A 20,037-nucleotide genomic window follows, 5' to 3' on the forward strand; every position below is an offset into this window, starting at 1 on the left:
ATACATGTTCTTGGTTGCTTCATCTATGAGTAGGTTAACAAGAGAAGACAAAGGCAATGCCAGAGGCACTATGTTTCTTTAAGGCCTGTACCCTTTGTGGTAGCCTTATAGAAGATCCATGCCTCGGTTCTCCAACCATCTCAGCTTTTAGGGCAATTTCCAGTTAATAGGAAGTCATGCCTTGCCATAGACTCTATGCATGACTCTTCCTTTTAAATTATGTCTATGCCATAGACTAACCTTTTGTCCTTCCCAGACCCTTTTCCACTAACTATCCTATGGTCTTCTACTTGATTCTAAGAATGAGTAAGTAGACATGAATTTTTTATGGTGTTTTATGGTAGAATGGTAGAATTTAATCTCCATTTGATATTCTGTAACTTTTGGTGAGTGGTGTAAATTACTCTGCTTCTGTATAGCATCAGGTTAGCTAATGAGCACTTAATAAATGTCTGTCAAATGACCATTTATGATGTTTTTCTTTTTAAAGCACAAGAAGGCTGATGTCAGTTTTTACTTTATACTCCTGTCACCCTGTACTTTTCAGAAACAAATGAAATAATTTTGGTCTAGAAAGGATACTTAGAGGCCAGTCATGATAGTCTTCATAGCATGTATAAGATTTTTACTGTTAGTAAGCCTGAAAGTACCCATTTTTGTTCTATAAGGGCATTCTAGGGGGCTTGAGGAGCAAGCTGTAGTCGACTTTCTTATTTTTCACGTTTATCTGTGCCCCAGTTTCTAGAGGTGTCATGAATGTGTTGAAAAAGGCCCTATGGAAAGAACTTCAAAACAGTCTTCTAGGAGATGGTCCTTGGGGTCTTGGGATGCAAGAAGAGGTCCTTTCTAAATTGGTTCCATATTCAAGAGAAAAGGAGCTTAAACTCCTCATTGACCAGCTGCCCAGCATTCTTCAGAGACCAGAGAAATTCAGGAGGTAAGCTGAACAGATCAGTGATGGCCCATCAGAAAGACCCTTTAGTATGTAAAAATTAAAAGTGGGCCCCAAAAAAGAGAACACAAGTGAGGGGTTTAGGGAGGAAATGGGAGGGAGAGTTGAACAGTTGAAAATTAATTTTGGGATATTCTTCATTTTAAGCTTACATGTATCCATGTTTTTTGAGCTAGGAAGAAATTTGGAATATCTTGGCCCTTTGGTCCTGAGTTATTTCTATGGAGAGGACTCCCATTAACATCTTCATTCCTGAATGCTTTTAATGTTGACTTGCTGCCTGTAGTTATATGCCTATGCCTAGGTACAATTTATTGAGAATTCAGGAAAAAAACAAACAAGAAAAATATAGATGCCTATTGAGTATTTTTATGTGAAAGAGATATTTTTAGCCAGTTAGAGAATTTTAATGAAATATATACCATGATTCCTGCTCTCAGGGAACTTAAAATGTCGTTGGACATGTAAGATAGTGTGAAACGGTAATTGTCTGTTCAACATTCCAGGAAGAAATGAGGCTCTTTGGAACATGACTGTCTTTTTACTCCTCCCTTAATTTACCTCCCTACCCTGCCAGCTGTTAGACCCTAGCTGCCATTGCCTTGTACATCTCCCCCATTAGAATTTGTAAGCCGCTTACAAGCAGGGACTGTGTCACTTTTGTGTTTGTATCCCCAGTGCTTAGCAGAGAGCTTGACACATACAAGTATTTAATAAATGTGTTTCATTTAACCCTTTCACTCCTTAAGCCTCTCATACTACCCTCTCCCACCCTCATACCTGAGGATTTCACTTTCTACCTTAGTGAAAAAAAGAAGCCATTCACAGTGAATGAGCTCCCTCTTCTCCAAGCCTCAGTCCCTGGAAGCTGTCCTCCGTTCTCTTTTCCTTTGCTCCAGTCTCTGTTGAAGAGGTGACCTTTCTCCTTAGTAAGAACATTTTCTATTTCTTTCCTATTTTCTTCTGTAGATTATCCCCACAGTCATCCTCCCCCCCACCTTTAATCTCTCCCTCTCTGCTGGTTCTAATACAAACATGCCTAATTCTGTATTCGTTAAAAAGCCATTATTAGTCCCTACTATCTAAGTAATCTTGGCCAAACTCATTGAAAAAATTGTCTGCGCTGATTGTCCCCATTTTCTCTCTTCTCAGTCACTTCTCAGTCCTTTACAGTCTGTTTCCTGGCCTCTTCATTCAGATGAAAGTGCTGTCTCCAAATATCCTCCAGTGTGATGTCGTTTTCTCAGTTCTCTTCTAAACTTCTCTGTAATACTTGGTGCCCTGAACACCATCTCTTCCTCGATACGCTCTCTTTTCTGGATTTTCGTGACAGTGCTTTATCTTTTCTTCCTCCTTGTCCAGCTGTCCCTTCACTAGAATATTACCATTATGCCACCCCCTAACTTGTGTGTATAACCCAAGACTGTCCTGGAATCTCGTCTTTCTTTATTCTCTGTGACCTCATCATTTCCTGTTGATTTAATGATCTCTCATATCTGTATATATTGTCCTAATCTCTTTCCTGAGCTCTGGTCGTATGTGCTGAACTACTTAGTGCTCGTTTGTAGTGGGAGTCCCTGCATTTATGGGTTTGAGCAGATGGCTGCAGGGATCTCTTCCAACTCTTACATTCTGTGATTTCTTACTGGATGTCCCACAAAAGTATCACATTTAACATGTCCAGAACAGAAATTCACTATCTTATCCCCAGACTCACCCTTCTTCTGAACTTTATTTCTTTTGAGGGCATAACTGTGCTTCCAGTCTCCCAGTTTTGCAACCTCTGTGTTATTCTCAACTTCTAATTCTCCTTCATTCTCATGTATCCATTCAGTGATCCATATCTTACACCCACCTCCGCAGCATCCTTGGTTCCATCACCTTGTCACTATGTCCCCCACTTAGCACCTCTTCACCTCTTGCCTCTTTTTTTCCTTAGGGCTAGGAACTCTTTATTTTCTAAAAATTATATTTTATTCTTTCCCAATTACATGTTAAAACAATTTTTAACATTTTTTGTGAAAGTTTTGAATTCCAGATTCTATTCTTCTCTCCTGCCCTTTCCTCCCCCCTCCCTGAGATGGTAAGCAATCTCATATAGGTTAGACATGTGCATTCATTTTGTACAAGAAAACTCAAAGCAAAAGAGGGAGAAAGAAAGGAAGGACGGAAAGGAGGGAGGGAAAAATAGTATGCTTCAGTCCGTATTCAGATAATAACCAGGCCTTTCTCTGGAGATGGACAGCATGTTTCATCATAAGTCCTTTGGAATTATCTTGGATCATTGTGTTACTGAGAATAATAAAATTATTCAGAGTTCTTCATTGTACAATATTTCTGTTACTTTGTACAACATTCTGTTCATTTCACTTTGCATCAGTTCATGTAAGTCTTTACAGGTTTTTCTGAAATCATCCTACTTGTCACTTCTTATAGCACAATAGATCACAATCATATACCACAACTTGTTCAGTCATTCCCCAGTTGATGGGCATGCCTTTGATTTCTAGTTCTTGGCCACCACACAAAGAGCTTCTATAAATATTTTTGTACAAATAGATCCTTTTCCCTTTTTTGATCTCCTTGGGGGATACAGTCCTAGAAGTGATATTGCTGGGTCAAAGGGTATGCACAGTTTGGTTGTCCTTTGGTCATAGTTCCAGATTGCTCTCCAGAATGGTTGAATCAGTTCACGACTCACTAACAGTGCATTAGTATCCCAATTTTCCCACATCTCCTCCAGCATTTGCCTTGTCTTTTCTTGTCGTATTTGCCAATCTGATAGGTGTGAGGTGGTACCTCAGAGTTATTTTCCTTTGCATTTCTTTAATTGGTAGTGATTTAGCATCTCTTGCCTCTTAATTGGACTTCTTCAAGTATATATCTCTCTACTCCAGTCAGTTCTCCATATGGCAAGTCAGTGGTTTAACTGTGTCATTGCCCTAAACTCTCAGTGTATAAAGTCACCTCTAGGATAAAATTTGAACTCTGTTGTTTGGTTTTTAGAGATTCATTATATATTACTCTCCATTCCACACTTGATGGTCCAGCCAAACTGGCCTTCTCCCTATTGCACATACACAGTACTCTGTCTCCCATCTCTAAACCCTGATACTGGCTGTCCCTCCCCTACCCCATCCCATGCCTGAAATGCACTCCTGCCTCATTTCTACCTCCCAGAGTCCCTGGCTTCCTTCAAAACACAGCTTGAGTCCCATCTCCTACAGGAAGCCTGCTGCTAGGGCCTTCCTTCCAAATGGTTTTGTGTCTCTTTTTGTATGTACATATATAACAGGTTTATAGGTATTTGCCCCAATTGTAAATTGTAAATCAGTTGTAAACAGGTCCTAGGATTTGACCACACTCATCCGTAGGCCACCAAACTTCAGCCTGTCCCTTGGCTCTTTGCTGTATATTTAACTTATTAATTTCATGCTCTTATAATCTTCCAGGGATATGCTGAATACTTTTATTCATTAATAAAATTGCAAACTCCTCTCATTAACTAATGTACCCAGGGTCCCCCTACTCCCATTGTTCAAATATTAGCTGTCCAGTTAAACATTAAAATTACTCTGTATATAATTTATTAGCAAACAAGAGCAATAATAAGCATAATATAACGTTATATTTCATAAGTTATGTGTTTAGTATGTTATACATGCCTTTATGTATGTATATATATTTAGTCCACATTGGTGATGACCAGTGTCATTGCCAGAATTGTCTCAAACTCCCGTACTGTTAGGATTTGACTTCTTTTCACTTGTCTGAAAATTCATGATTATTCCATTTGCCGTCTCTCAAGATGTTAAGAAAAGTCCCTCTCTTATGTCCCCTTTATCAGACAAGTTGAAGCCAGCTTCCACAGAAAAGAGGATCTTGTCTTCTTTTTCCTCCCTGTGTCTTGACCAGTTTTTGTTAGGCTCATCCTTTCAGCCAACATGGTTTATCAAGTAGATCTTGAAAGACTACAGTCTTTCTGTGAACGCTCATTGTTGATAGATAATTACACCTTCTTTCTGACTCCATAGTGAGAGATACTTCTCTCTAACCCATTTCTCAGCTGTCTTCTCCCATTTGTCCACCTAGGCTCTTAAAGCTACAGTCATAGCATCTGAGCCTTTACCTGACTCTTAATGAGGTAGCAGTCTCTATGTGATCGACAGTTGAAACTAGGTATCTACATGTATGTGTCTCTCCTCATTAAATTGTCTTTGAGAACAGAGACTCTCCTTCTGTCTTTGTATCATAGTCAGCACTTAATAAATGCTTATTGATTGATGTTACAATGGTCAGCTAAGCCAGGTTGTACCAACTGTTGATATAGGTCTTCATTTTCAAGTTAGCATGTTCAGGTTAAGCTTTGTGGAGAAGGGATTTGAGCTGAATCCTAAAAGAGAGACCCTTGGGATGCTCACAGCAGTCCTGTGAGCTAGATGGTGCAGGCATTCTTTCCATATTACAGAATAGGAAACTGAGGCCAGAAATGTTAGTAAATGATGGCGGTTCTTAAAAATAGGCCTCTGATTCTTAATCCTTGTATTACCACACTGCCTTCTTCCATAATAATTACTTATAATTATTATACCTAAAGTTCATTTTTTTTCCATGAAAAATATTACCAGAAGAGAAGAAACTGGCAGGGGCTCGGTGGGTTTGCAGTGCATAGATATTGTGGACTGGCCAAAGTTTTTGTACTTGACGTCAAGACTACAGTGATGTTGCTGTCTCTGTCTTTTGCTTACTCAAATCCTATCCTTAATGTGATACTCTTGTTTTTAACAAAAGAGTGAAGAAGAACATGTTGTCTCTGGTGTCTTCAGCACAGTATGTAGTCATCGTGGGTGTGCTGATGTCTTCTGTAATCTGTTCTAAACTTTTGTAAATTGTAAGAGTGAAATCCTGTAAGCCTATAGTTCTTGACATGTTTCCCATCTGTTGCAGCTGGATTGTATCAGATTCCATATCATTAGTACTGGAAAAATCTGTGAAAGAGCTGGATGTTTGGAAAAAGACTTTGTTGGGGTCATGTATAAAATGGCTAACAGCCTCATACAGCAGTACTAACAAAGAAGAAAATACCCAGGATGCAGAGAAGTCTATGTTGTCACGACTTAATGAGTTATTGGTGAGTTCCTTTTACTTACACAGATAGAGGAAACATTTTATAGTTATCCTAAATTACCACTTAAAAGTTTGACATTTCTGTGACCTAATAGGAAAAAACAATGACAGTCCATGATAGGAGTCTAAGAAGCAGTGTCCCAAAGAACCACTGCTGTCAACAAGTGACAGTCTTTGACGTGCCATGGTATGGAAAGGAAATGTCAGTCAAACAGCTGCCCTCAGTCATTTTGACACATATGTGGCCGTTGTTGCTTGTTTCTTTTCCTTTTTTAAAAAATATCTTACTTTTTCCCAATTACATGTAAAGACAGTTTTAACATTCATTTTTAAAAATTTTAAGTTACAGATTTTCTCCCTCCCTTCCCTCACCCCCACTCTAAGATGGTAAGCATTTTGATGTAGGTTATACATGTACAATCATGCAAAATATGTTTTCATATTAGTTGCATTGTTAAAGAAGACACAGGCTTAAAAAATGCACTGAAAATAGTATGCTTCAGTCTGCATTCAGACTCCCTCAGTCTTTTCTCTGGAGGTGGATAGCATTTTTCATCATGAGTTCTTTGGGATTGTCTTGAATTATTGTGTTGCTGAACGTAGCCAAGTCATCCACAGCTGAGCATCTGACAGTATTGCTCTTACTGCGTACAATGTTCTCCTGGTTCTGTTCGCTTCTCTTTGCACCAGTTCATCTCTTTCTTCCCAGATTTTTCTGAAAGCATCCTGCTTATGTCATTTCTTATATCCATCACAATCATATACAGCAACTTGTTCAGCCGTTCCCCAGTTGATGGGCATCCTCTCAGTTTGCAATTGTTTGTTATCACGAAAAGAGATGCTGTAAATATTTTTGTAAAAATAGTTTCTTTTCCCTCTTTGGATCTCTTTGGGATGCAGATCCAGAAGTGGTATTGCTGGATTAAAAAGTATGCAATTTGACAGCCTTTTGGGCATATGACTATAGATAGCTTTGATTTCTTTGTCTGAAAACTGCCTCTTCATATCCTTTGACTGTAAATGACTTGTATTCTTATAAATTTGACTCAGTTCTCTATTATTTGAGAAATGAGACCTTTATTAAGACATACTTGCCATAAAAATTGTTTCCTAGCTTTCTGATTTTCTCTAAATCTTGGTTACACTGGTTTTGTTTGTGCAAAATCTTTTAAATTTAACATAATCAAAATTATCCATTTTACATTATGTAATGCTTTATATCTCATTTGGTCATAAAATTTTCCCTTCTCCCTATATCTGATGGGTACATTCCTTGCTCTCCTAATTTGCTTCTATGGTGTCACCGTTTTTTGATCTTAACTTGGTACATGGTTTGCGATGTTGGTCCAACTTAGTTTGTGCCATACAGTTTTCCAGTTTTCCCAGCAGTTTTTGTCAAATGGTAAGTTCTTCTCAATGTGGCTGGACAAGCACAGAGGACAGTGGGATTGTTACCTTCTTATTCTGGAAGCTGGGATCATCTTAATGTAGGCCAAGAGCAAGCGGGGGTTTTTGGCAACCCTATCACATTGTTGGCTCATGTTGAGCTTGTGGTCCATTAAACGCTCCAGATCTTTTTCAAATAAAATTGCTATCCACAACACCTCTCCTGCTTAGAAAATTGATTTCTTTGGAATACAGGTTAAGATTTTACATCTATTCCCATTAAACTTAGTTTTATTTGATAAAGCCCATCAAGATCTTGCCAGATCTCGACTGTCATCCAGTGTGTTAACTATCCTTCTCAACTGTGCCTTGTGAGCTCCTGCTTCCAACATAAGGTGTCTAAGTCACACAGGTCTTGTGGGGCATGGAGATTCCTCCCCAGGGTCACTTAATCCACCAGTCTTTATTAAATCCCTACTGTGTGCTTGGCTCTGTGATGTGGAAAAGACAAGATATATCATACGTGAACCTTCAGCTCTAATGCTATTCCTGTCACGAATTCTTCCTCTCAAAAGTTTGGGTCTGTGGACTTGTCAAATAAGACTGTTTGAGATCTGGTATGGCTAGGCTACCCTCTTTCAATTTTTTTCATTAATTTCCTTGATATTCTTGACCTTTGTTTTGAATTTTATTATTTGTTTTCTAGTTCTATAAAATTATTTTTGTTAGTTTGATTTGCATGGCACTGAATAAGTAAATTAATTTAGAATTACGTTAACTCAGTCTACCTATGAGCAATTGATATTTTTGCTGTTGTTTAGATACGAGTTTATTTGTGTGAAAAGTGTTTTGTAATTAAGTTCATATAGTTCCTGGGTTTGTCTTGGCAGATAGAATCCCAAGTATTTGATATTGTCCACAGTTATTTCAAATGGAATTTATCTATTTCTTGCTGCTGGGCTTTGTTGATAATATAGAGAAATGCTGATGACTTATGTGGGTTTATTTTATATCCAGCAACTTTGCTAAAATTATTAATTATTCCAATTAGTTTTTTAGTTGATTCTCTAGAATTCTCTACATATGTCATCATATTATCTGCAATTATCACTGCAAGAGTGATAATTTTCTTTCCTCATTGCCTATTCTAATTTCTTCAATCTCTTTTTCCCCTTTTATTGCTATAACTAACATTTCTAGAACAATATTGAGTAATAATGGTGATGATGGGCATTCTTGCTTCACCTCTAATCTAATTGGGAAGACTTTTAGCTTATCCCTATTAGAGATATACTTGCAGATAGTTTTAGATAGTTACTGCTATCATCATAGGGAAAGTTCCACTTACTCCTATGTTCTCTAGTGTTTTTAATAGGAAGGGATATTGAATTTTTTTGAAAGCTTTTTCTGCATCTATTGAAATAATCACATGATTTCTGTTGGTTTTGTCATTGTTCTTGTTTCAAACGCAGAAGACCGGGGCATTGACATGTAATTCTTTCATTTCATATTATGTTACTGAGATGATTCTGTGCTTCATGACAGAGCACTTAAGAATAAAATTATGCCCAAAACAAAAATTGACCTGTAAAATCATAAAGAATCTATGAATTTTTGTCAAAATTGAAATTTCAGCCCAAATTTTACTTAGGTGATGCTATATGCAGTGTATTATCCCTGTTACTGCTTCTCCAACCAGTAATCTTTCCTTTTAATTACTGTTCCTAGAGTTGTCACCAGTTTAGTATTTTTATGTAGCATCTGTTGAAGAATATCCATATATACCCTAACCTCTCACTGAGCTCCAAAAGAGATTGGGGCTGAGGGGTGGCAGGAATCTAACATTATTGTGGCTCCTAGTCTCCCCCTGCCCAGTCCCCCTCCCTTGTCAAAGTTATTGAAGCATTAAAAAGAAATTTTGCAGACAAAACAGAAGGAAGTTTGGAAAAAAACACAGACAAATAGAATCTCTGTTGTAAATTTTTTTAAAAAAACAAATTATGATAGAAATATATGGAAATGATCATTGGTGGGCTTTTTTTTTTATGTTAAATGTAATTTTAAAAAATAAGCCATTCAAAAGAAAATTTCAAGTATTTCTCAGGAGCACACCAATTAGGTAAAACCATAACAGATAGATCAGATTAAATGCAAAGTAACTTTAAGAAGATTAATATTGTATGTTTTGGGACTTAAATACTTGGAATTGCTTGCTTTTGAAAATCAGAGCGATGGAAATGCAAAAATTAAAGAGTAAAGAACAAGGAAGAGAAATATTTAGATCATACAGATATTTAAAGACATTAAATTTAATCTATCTAATTATTAACTGCAGAGAAAAATGGTGGTTTCTTCAGAACACTTGTTCACTTTGAATAATCTATGCTTTCTGTTCTTCTTATGCAAAAAATACTGATTTACTAAGTGGCTGCATTAGTTCATCATCATGAGAGCAGCACTTAGAGGGAATTACGTAGGTCCAGCTAGTCCTGCAGTTTTCTCCCTAGAATGTTCTGTCATGGTATCTCCTGCTAATGTTTTTATCAGACAGGGAGTTGAAATAGTTAAGAGGACTGTCATGGAAACAACCTCTGATGTGGTCAGTGTTTCTATCCTTGGTCTTCAGTAGTCTGGATTCTTTTTTACCAACCTTCCCATGTACGTCCTAACCTAACGTCTTGATGCCCACAGAAGTCAGTCATGCCCTGTGATAGAGCATTGTGTGAAGATGTCTGCTACACCTGGTTGTGTGATCTTCGTTTGTCTTTTATTAAAAATCATTTGTGTTATGCTCCTTTTTTAGGAAGTAGCATTTTTTTAAAAAAATGTCATTTCTGATAGATGTGAGGCGGTATCTCAGAATTTTAATTTGCATTTTTCTAATGACTAATGATTTAGAGCATTTCTTCTTATGACTATTGATAGCTTTGGTTACATCTTCTGAAAACTGCCTGTTCATATCCTTTGACCATTTAGCAATTGAGAAATGGCTGTTATTTCTACAAATTTGACTCAGTTCTCTTTGTGTTTGAGAAATGAAGTCTTTATCAGAGAAATTTACTTTAAATTTTTTTTCACAGTTATGATTACTACGTATTTCCCTCCATTCTGTTTCTTCCATTTATTACATTCTTTCTTCTTTTACCCTGTCCATTCTCAAAAGTGTTTTGCTTCCAACTTTTAACTTCCCCAATCTGCCCTCCCTTCTTTCAGTACTTCCCTCTTCCCACCTTTCTCTTATTCCCTTCCCCTCTTACTTTCCTGTATGGTAAGATAACTTTTTATACCCAACTGAGTGTGTATATTATTCTGTTTTGGAGTCAGTTATGATGACAGTAAGGTTCACATGCTCTTCCTCATTTCCCTCATTTTCACCTCCACCATAAAAGCACTTTCATACATCTTTTTTGTCAGAAAAATTTACCCATTCTACTTCTCCCTTTCCTCCTTCTCCCAGTATATTCCTCTCTTTTACCCCTTAATTTAATTTTTTGTAGGTAATCATGCCATCATATTTTACTCATACTCATGCCTTCTGTCTATGTATACTCCTTCCAATTTCCCTAATAATGAGAAAGTTTCTAGGAGTTAAAAGTATCATTTTCCCATGTAGGAATGTAAACAGTTTAACCTTATTAAATCCTTTAATGATTTCTCTTTCCTTTTTACATTTTTATGCTTCTCTTGAGTCTTGTGTTTGAATGTTAAATTTTCTGTTCAGTTCTGGTCTTTTCATCAGGAATGTTTGAAAGTTCTCTCATAGAATGTACATTTTCCCCCCTGAAGGATTATACTTAGTTTGGCTGGGCAGGTGATTCTTGGTTGTCATCCTATCTTATTTGCCCTCCAGAATATCATATTCCAAGTCCTCTGATCCTTTAATATAGATCCTTTATTGTAATGCTACATCTCATGTTACCCTATGGCTCCACAATATTTGATTTGTTTCTTTTTGGCTGTTTGTAATATTTTCTCCTTGACCTGGAAGGTCAGGAATTTGGCTATAGTACTCCTGGAAGTTTTCACTTTGAGATCTCTTTCAGGAGGTGATTGGTGAATTGTTTCAATTTCTGTTTGACCCTCTGGCTCTGGAATATCAGAGCGGTTTTCTTTGATAATTTCTTGAAAGATGATGTCGCAGCTTTTTTTTTTTTTATCATGACTTTCAAGTAGTCCAATAAATTTTTAAATTATCTCTTCTGGATCTATTTTCCAGGTCAGTTGTTTTCCCAATGAGATACTTCACATTTTCTCCTACTTTTCATTCTTTTGATTTTGTTTTTTGTTTCTTGATGTCTCATAAAGTCATTAACTTCTACTTGCCCAGTTTTAATTTTTAAGGAGTTTTTTTCTTCAATGAGCTTTTATACCTCTTTTTCCATTTGAACAATTCTACTTTTTAAGAAGTACTTCTCTTCAGTGAATTTTTGTATATCTTTTGCCATTTGGCCCATTCTGGTTTTTAAGATGTTATTTTCTTCAGCCTTTTTTTGGTAATGCTTTCACCAAACTGTTAACTTCTTTTCATGATTTCTGTATCACTCTCATTTCTCTTCCCAATTTTTCCTGTACCTCTCTTACTTGATTTTTAAAATCCTTTTTAAGTTCTTCCATGGTCTGAGACCAATTGACACTTTTCTTTGAGGCTTTGGGTAGAGCAGTTTTTACTTTGTTGTCTTCTTCTAAGTTTGTGTTTTGAGCTTCCCTATCACCATAGTAACTTTCTGTCGTCAGGATCTTTTTCTGCTGTTTTCCATTTTTTCAGCCTATTTCTTGACTTTTAACGAATGCTATGCAAAGTGAACCTTGGCTTCTAAAGTGGAGAAGGGAGCATCCCAAGTTTCAGGTTTTTTGTGCAGCAGTTTTCAGAAATAATTCTGGGGACTGACAAGTTTTTGGTTCTTCCAGAATGGTATGATATAGGGAGAGGCACACTATGATCTGTGAGCAACCACAAGCACGTGTTTCTTCCTTGGAACAGTGACCAGGGTCCTCCTTGTCCTAGGACTGGGACCCAAAACTGCAATCAGATTAAATTCCTGACCCTGTAATCTCCTTCTAGACACTTGTCCAGTCCCCTTACCATCTGTGGGCTAAGAGGTTTGGAAAGATGATAGCGTTTTTTTCATCATTATTTGTAACAGATATTTTAATTATTGCATTTGTTCTATATTTATTTCTTTAAACTTAATTCTGCTTTTCCTGACCAGTTTCACACTATTTTATTATAGCAAAATGGCTTTCATTTATCACATTTTTTTTTATCAATAATTATATAGATACTGAAAAAGGGACACTGGATAAAAACATAGAGTAGGAAAAGTATCTTAGATATCATTTAATTGAACTCCTTCAACTTACACATAGTCCCTTAGAGGTGAGGTGACTTTCTCAGTTGGTCTAGGGCAGGAACCAAGGCTTCCTGTCTCTCTGCCCTGTGCTCTTTCCATTGCCAAACACTTCTTCCTAAAAGTATATACTTTTAAATTTTTGTCATGTGACTCAGAACAATTGGATGTACTCTAAGAATCTACCTTTATCATTGACTTTCTGTAGTTTGTCTCTCAAGGCAGAAGGGAGCTATGATTTATTTATAGATGAGTTACTCATTTAATAGCTCTTTAATATTGAGGCAGTGTACTTGTGAGGGTGCTAGAGGGCAGAATAAAAACCATGGTGGTAAGAATTCAACATAAATAGTTTTTTTTCCAGTGCAACTCAATATTTTAGTCCATTCAGCATACAAAGTTTTCAGTCAACAAGTGTCTATCATTACGCATTTATTTTCCAAATGCTTACTCTGTACCAGATATTATGCTAAGTGCTGAAAATACAAAGAAAGCCAAAAGCAGTCTCTGGAGGAGATCAGAGTCTGATAGGTAATAGTAGTATTTATCTGACCTTTGAGGTTTGGCTCACTTGATCCTCTGGCTGGCTGAGTAAAGTACTGCTATTATTATTCCCACTCTATAGATGAGGAAAGTGAGGTACAGAGAGAGATCGTATGACTTGCCAGAGGTCCTGTAATTCATTAAGTGTCTGAGGTTTTCCTGACTCAGCATTCTGCTAACTAGATGCAAGAGTGTTTCCTGAAGAGTGAAACACGTACAACTCTGCATGCCATTAGATTGTACCTTATTATCTGCCATCATGTTAATTGTTTCTCTTTGCTTTCCACACAGCACTCAGTTAATGAAGTTGATCCTGTGGATTGGCAGAAGTTTGTGAAGATAGGGCTTAAGTAAGTCGGTTTTATTTTACTGGAATGATTTTCTTCGATTGTGAGATTTACTGATTGTAAAATTTACACTTTAACCCAGTTGATTAGAGGGAGAATGCAAAGTAAAAATAGATCATTCTGTTTATATGTTTAGTAATATAAAGGCCTTAATAAAATGAAGTTATCATTAATAATGATAACTATTAATTATGACCATCAGTTAATGATTAATGTATATTTATTAATATGTACTCATTAAATCTCATGTACTATTTTTTTTTATTTAGTTGGGGTTTTTTTGGGGTTTTTTGAATTTATTTTTTATTTAACTTTTAACATTCATTTTCACAAAATTTTGGGTTCCAAATTTTCTCCCCTTTTGTCCCCTCCCCCCACCCCAAAACACCGAGCATTCTAATTGCCCCTATCACCAATCTGCTCTGTCTTCTATCATCCCTCCCTTCCCTTGTCCCCATCTTCTCTTTTGTCCTGTAGGGCCAGATAACATTCTATACCCCTTTACCTGTATTTCTTGTTTCCTAGTAGCAAGAACAGTACTCGACAGTTGTTCCTAAAACTTTGAGTTCCAACTTCTCTTCCTCCCTCCCTCCCCACCCCTTCCCTGTGGAAGGCAAGCAATTCAACATAGGCCATATCTGTGTAGTTTTGCAAATGACTTCCATAATAGTCGTGTTGTATAAGACTAACTATATTTCCCTATCCTGCCCCCATTGCTTCTATTCTCTCTTTTGATCCTGTCCCTCCCCATGAGTGTTGACCTCAAATTGCTCCCTCCTTCCCATGCCCTCCCTTCCATCATCCCCTCCACCCTGCTTATCCCCTTATCCCCCACTTTCCTGTATTGTAAGATAGATTTTCATACCAAAATGAGTGTGCATTTTATTCCTTCCTTTAGTGGAATGTGATGAGAGTAAACTTCATGTTTTTCTCTCACCTCCCCTCTTTATCCCTCCACTAAAAAGTCTTTTGCTTGCCTCTTTTATGAGAGATAATTTGCCCCATTCCATTTCTCCCTTTCTCCTCCCAATATATTTCTCTCTCACTGCTTGATTTCATTTTTTTAAGATATGATCCCATCCTCTTCAATTCACTCTGTGCAGTCTGTCTCTATGTGTGTGTGTGTGTGTGTGTGCGCGCGTGTGTGTAATCCCACCCAGTATCCTCTCATGTACTATTAAAGCCTTTTTGAGTACCTATCATATTAATAGTTACTGTTTTACTTAATTTAAATGTTATTAGATCGAGAGTCACTTTTCCTTCTTCACCATCACCACAGCACTTTACCATGTATTCCCTTATGTGATTTGGAAGTCATTCAGTATCTAGAAAGAATTTCCTATAGCTAAATTGTTGGTCTGAAATTCAGGAGTAGCTTAAAAACTGTTTCCTTATTAAGGAAACAGAGTGGAAGCAACAGCTTTTGCCTACCCTGCTTTCTCAGTGTAATATGAAGTCTTAGTGAACAAGAGTTTGCAAAATAACTTGGAGATTTGAGTAGTTGAAAATGAAGAAGGCCTGATGTGGTGTGAAAAATAGAATGGGAAGAAAAAGAGGTGTTGGCTGAGAAGGCAGGTTAGTATTGGAGAAGCTCTTTCTTTTCTGAAAGAAATGTTTCTTTCAGGTTCTAGTGAATCTCTAAACTTTAGAAAACTAGATGTGATTGTTTAACATATTATATTAGTAGCCTTAAGAAGATAAATATACCTCCACTTCTTGAATCTTTCTGTGAATGCATTAATATGTACACATTAAGCTCTAACCATCTGCCAGGCCCTGTGCTAAGTCCTTGAGATGCAAGCACAAAACTGAAGATAATCCCTACCCCCTAGAAGCTTATAAAAGGAGGAGGCAACATATCTGGGGGAGTGGAATACTGGGGGAATAAGTTATCATACCCTTTGTAGGAGTAATGACAGACTTGATTGCATTGTGGTTCCAGAAGTAGAAAAAGGTAGAGAGACAGAGGAGGGTCCCTGAGAAAGTCCAGGCAGCATGCAGGAGCTGAGCCTTGTAGGTCGTGAGCCGACCCCCAGTCAGCATGTTAGGGCTCCAAGGCAGGAGTTTCATCAGTGAAAGCATTAAGTCCGCCAGGATGCTTGGTTTTCAGAGTGAACTACATGTCGCTGGTTAGAAGTTTAGGAAATGAAGTGTAATATAAAAAGCTACTCTTTGTTTAATAGTATCTGCAGTTAGTACAGACCTTTAAAAAATGAATTTTTGCCTTTTTAGGTTCCGCTATCAGGATTACACATTTTTAAAGACTCTACATGCTTGTGTACAGCTCTTATATAAGCCTGAAAATTCCCTTTGCAAAAAGTTAGTCCAGCTACCACTAATGTACGTGATGATCACACAGCACTCCATGTTTTTGCCAACCATGTTGCAATCAAAGGAAGATGACACAAACATCCAACTAAAAGGTTTTCTTGTGTGTTTACATGTGTATTTTATTGTACGTTTGTCTTCTGATTTCATCAAAATGAGCTTCTTACCCATATTTATCTCTGACTTGTTTTTAGAGTGATTTCTAAAACAGTGTCAAAATGTTGTGTTCCTGTTGATCCAAACTTACACTTGTTTTCTTTGACCTAAAAGTGATTGGAGTTTTTTGGTCCAAACTGGTAGTATGTTGGAACTTTACCAGTTCAGAACTGCAATTCATCTGTAACTTACTGTCTTAGAGGGTTGCCTAGGGAATCAGAAGTTAAGTGACTTGCCCCAGGGTCATCTAGTCAGTAGGTGTCAGTAACAGGATTTAAACCTAGGTCTTCTTGTCTCTGAGGCCATGCTTGTTCCCTGTGTTGTGTTCCTTGGTCAGAGTTTTATTTATGGCAGCCTTCTTGACTTTTCAACTAATAATTTCTAGGCAAGCAAGCTCTAATTGTTAATTGGTATAATCCTTTCTTACTATGATACTAACAGAATCTGATCCATAAGCAGAAATACAAATAACTAAATCTCTGATATTTTCCCTTCTTGCTAAGCTTTCCTTGAATTTCCCTGGCTCAGGTGAGATAAGGGCATTTTTTTACACTTAGGAAGTTAGGTGGTGTCATGATTAGAATGATGGACTTGGAATCAGTGAGATCTGAGTCTAAATTCTGCCTCGGACACTTTTGATCTGGGCAAATCACTTAACCTTTCTTAACCTCAGCTTCCTCACATATAAAATGAGAATAATAATGGCATCTGCCTTCCTGAGTTGTCTTGAGAATCACATGAGATAATATGTGAAGTGCTCTAGAAATCTTAAGGTGTTATGGAAATGTTAGTTCTTATTATAACTCGAATGATGGAATTGAAATTGTGAGATAAGTAACATCAGACTCCTTTCCTGAAAGATCTGTCAGTCTGAGCGGAAGTATTTACTATGAAGTTTCTAGCACAATGGTTACATTAAGAGCATTAGAGCAAAACTGTATTAGGAAAAAAATTGAAAAGCATTTAAATATTTTTTTCAGATTTGTTTTCTTTTTCTCTTTTGTCCCTCCCACAAATATATACCCTTCTAAGTCCATAGATTTAGAACTGAAAGGCAAGGCTCTCAAATCCAACTACCCTTCTGCCACCCCCTTTTACTGATGAGGAAAACAGACCAGGATGGGTTAAGTGACTTTTCCAAGATCACACAATTAAATGTCTAAGGCAAAATTTGAACTTGGGTCCTCCTGACTCTTAAGTCTAGCACTCTACTTAATTACCTGTCATCTCCCTTAATGCAAATTTCAGCCTATTTTTCCCCTAGAAGTATTAGTGGACCTCATATCAACTATCGTAAAACTTTGCCCTTCCGTCTGTGAAAGTAGCCACTTTGCAGTGCTACTAGGAAGCTATGGTGCAACCCTCAGTGTCCTGGGTAAGTGTATAAAAGTATAGCATTTTATGCTTTTTTTCATACATAAATGTCATGTTCTCTTATGGTACTTACCACATTCTAAATAGTACTTCATTTATATTTTAGATCAGAAGATATTACTTCTTCTCAGATTGTATGAAAAGAATGATCTGAGCCTCATAAACTTCAGGTGAGTTTTTAAATGAAGTAGGTCAGTGTATCAAATCAGAGATAGCATTGTTTCTGAAAAGGGTGCATCAACCAACTGCTTTGTGAATCAGCTTGCCCACCCTCAGTGACTCATCAGACATTTCTTTCCATGGTCCCATATATATGCTATCTATTAAATTGTAAGCTTTTGATGGGCAGGAGCTCTAACTTCTGTATATATATCCTCAGTGCTTAATGAAGTATCTGTCATATAATAAGCCTTTCATAAGTTTTTCTTTGAGGAGCTTAACATGGATGGCCTTTAAAAGAATTCATTAGAATCAACATGAAACTTTTAGAAAAAAAATTTCTTGGGGTAAATTTGATTGCTGTGGGAGGTGGAGGTTGAAATTGTCAGGCAGTGAATGTCAAGTGGAAAAATTCCCCAGGAATACCCTTACTTTATAGGGAGCTTCTTTGAGGTCTAGAATCAGCATCAGCATGTGGCGTTTCCACATTTATTGTACTTCTTGACCTCATTCACTTTCCATTTGGTTTGACAGCAGTACCTGAATTATTGAAAAGGTTCGTCACTCTCACTTTAGGTTTTGGCTGGCTTTTGAGCTTGGTGTCTGAGGAAGCAGGGTGAGGAATGGTGAGAGCAGACAGTAATTAGTGCAGCCCTTCCCATGCATGCTGCTAATGCACATACTCACATGCCCAGAGCCCAGTGACCACGCGAACTTTGTCGTGACTCAGACTTTAAGGGATAATTTGTTGTTCTTCAGTCCCTTCAGTATTGTCAGTTCAGTATTCAGATGAACACTGAGTAATGGCTGTTGGCTTGAGCTTGTAAAAGAGCCATTTCATTTGAGTGATGAGTTCAGAAGTCAGACTGAAAAGTGATTTGGGAAATGGAGGCTACAAGTATAGATGACTTTTTCTAGGAAAATGAAAGTATGTAGGATAATAGCCCAAGGGAAAAATAGAGTCCAATAAAGACTTCTGAAGGGTGAGGAAGACCTGGGCATGTTCGTAGGTAGCAGAGAAGGAGATGGTAAAGAGGGAAGATTGAACATTGCAGGGAGAGGTTAGTGCTGTGGGGAGAGATGATCGTTACTTGTACACTAACAAGTAATTCTGAAGTTCCCTGTGAGGAAGAGTTTATTTTACAGTATCTTCAGTGCACAAAGTTATGTCCAGTCTAAGCATCTGCTCAAAAAGAAAAACGAAAAACAAAAAATCCTTCCCTATGAGTCAGCCTCTCTTGTGTTGTTTTGGGATGGATAACATTTCAGTTCTCCTTTTACTCTACTAAAATGGTGAACTCAATATTTTGTTGGAGAAAGAAGAACAAATTAGAAATGGTTTTTATTGAATTTGAGAAAGATCCATTTTAATTGTTCTGTATAGTTCAGAATACTTGATGACAAGAAGATTAAAAAGAGCCTGAGAATAAGGGCAGCTAGGTGGTGAAGTGGATAGAGTACTGGGCCTGGAGTCAATAAGACTGATCTTCCTGAGTTCAAATCCTGCCTTAGACACTTAACTGGCTTTGTGACTCTGAGCAAGTCACTTAACCCTCTGTGTCTCAGTTCCTCATCTGTAAAATGAACTGGAGAAGGAAATGGAAAACCCTAAAAGGGATCATGAAGAGTTGGACACGACTGAAATGACTCAGTGACAGCAGTAGCAGCAAACACGAATGGAGAGAAAGGCAGCCTTGGCATAGTGAATAGAGAGCTAGCCCCAGAACCTTCCTAGACCTGGGTTCAAGTCCCATCTCTGACACCTACTTCCTGTGTGATCCTGAGCAGATCATTTAACCTCTCAGTGCTGGAGGCCATTCTCTAAGACTTTAGGTTGCAAAGAAGATAGTGACCTACAAAGGTAGAGGAAGTTTCCTCTTTAGAATCATTCTCCATAACCCTGAACTCACAAATCTTGGCACTGTTCCTGTCATAACAGATAGATGTAAAATGGCATTGCCCTGTCAGTAACAGGGGAAGAGGATTTATTTTGAAAGGAACAAACCTTAAATAATAGGAAAAAACCATTATCACATTTTGCTAGGAGTTATGTGGCTGAATATATTCATTAGATTAACCTGATACTACCAAGTAATCACGATAGTGTCTATGAGAATATACGTGTGTGTGTATACATATATAATACCTTCCATAGTTGTTCTCTTCCTAGAATAGTTGTTAAAGGAAATCATACTTAAAGAAAAACTAAATTTTTGTTTCAAAAGCTTAATAAAATCCTCCTTACTGTTAATTTATTAGAGATAAATTCCCATTTTATAAGGTAAAGAGACTGACAGCAAACTGAGTGCTTAGGATT

At 37.3% G+C, this 20,037-nt stretch overlaps 1 protein-coding gene across 1 annotated transcript in view; it reads left to right on the forward strand.

The window, feature by feature from the left end:
- Window positions 1-20,037, forward strand: part of URB1 (URB1 ribosome biogenesis homolog) — a 100,153-nt gene that overhangs the window by 54,591 nt on the left and 25,525 nt on the right. The window contains exons 23-28 of the mRNA XM_072615084.1: window positions 739-937; window positions 5,900-6,083; window positions 13,648-13,706; window positions 15,936-16,126; window positions 17,452-17,562; window positions 17,668-17,731. Of these exons, the coding sequence (XP_072471185.1) occupies window positions 739-937; window positions 5,900-6,083; window positions 13,648-13,706; window positions 15,936-16,126; window positions 17,452-17,562; window positions 17,668-17,731 (808 nt within the window). The remainder of the gene's footprint in view (window positions 1-738; window positions 938-5,899; window positions 6,084-13,647; window positions 13,707-15,935; window positions 16,127-17,451; window positions 17,563-17,667; window positions 17,732-20,037) is intronic.

Source organism: Notamacropus eugenii, chromosome 5 (genome assembly GCF_028372415.1).
Source record: "Notamacropus eugenii isolate mMacEug1 chromosome 5, mMacEug1.pri_v2, whole genome shotgun sequence".
In the NCBI taxonomy this organism is placed as follows: Eukaryota; Metazoa; Chordata; class Mammalia; order Diprotodontia; family Macropodidae; genus Notamacropus; species Notamacropus eugenii.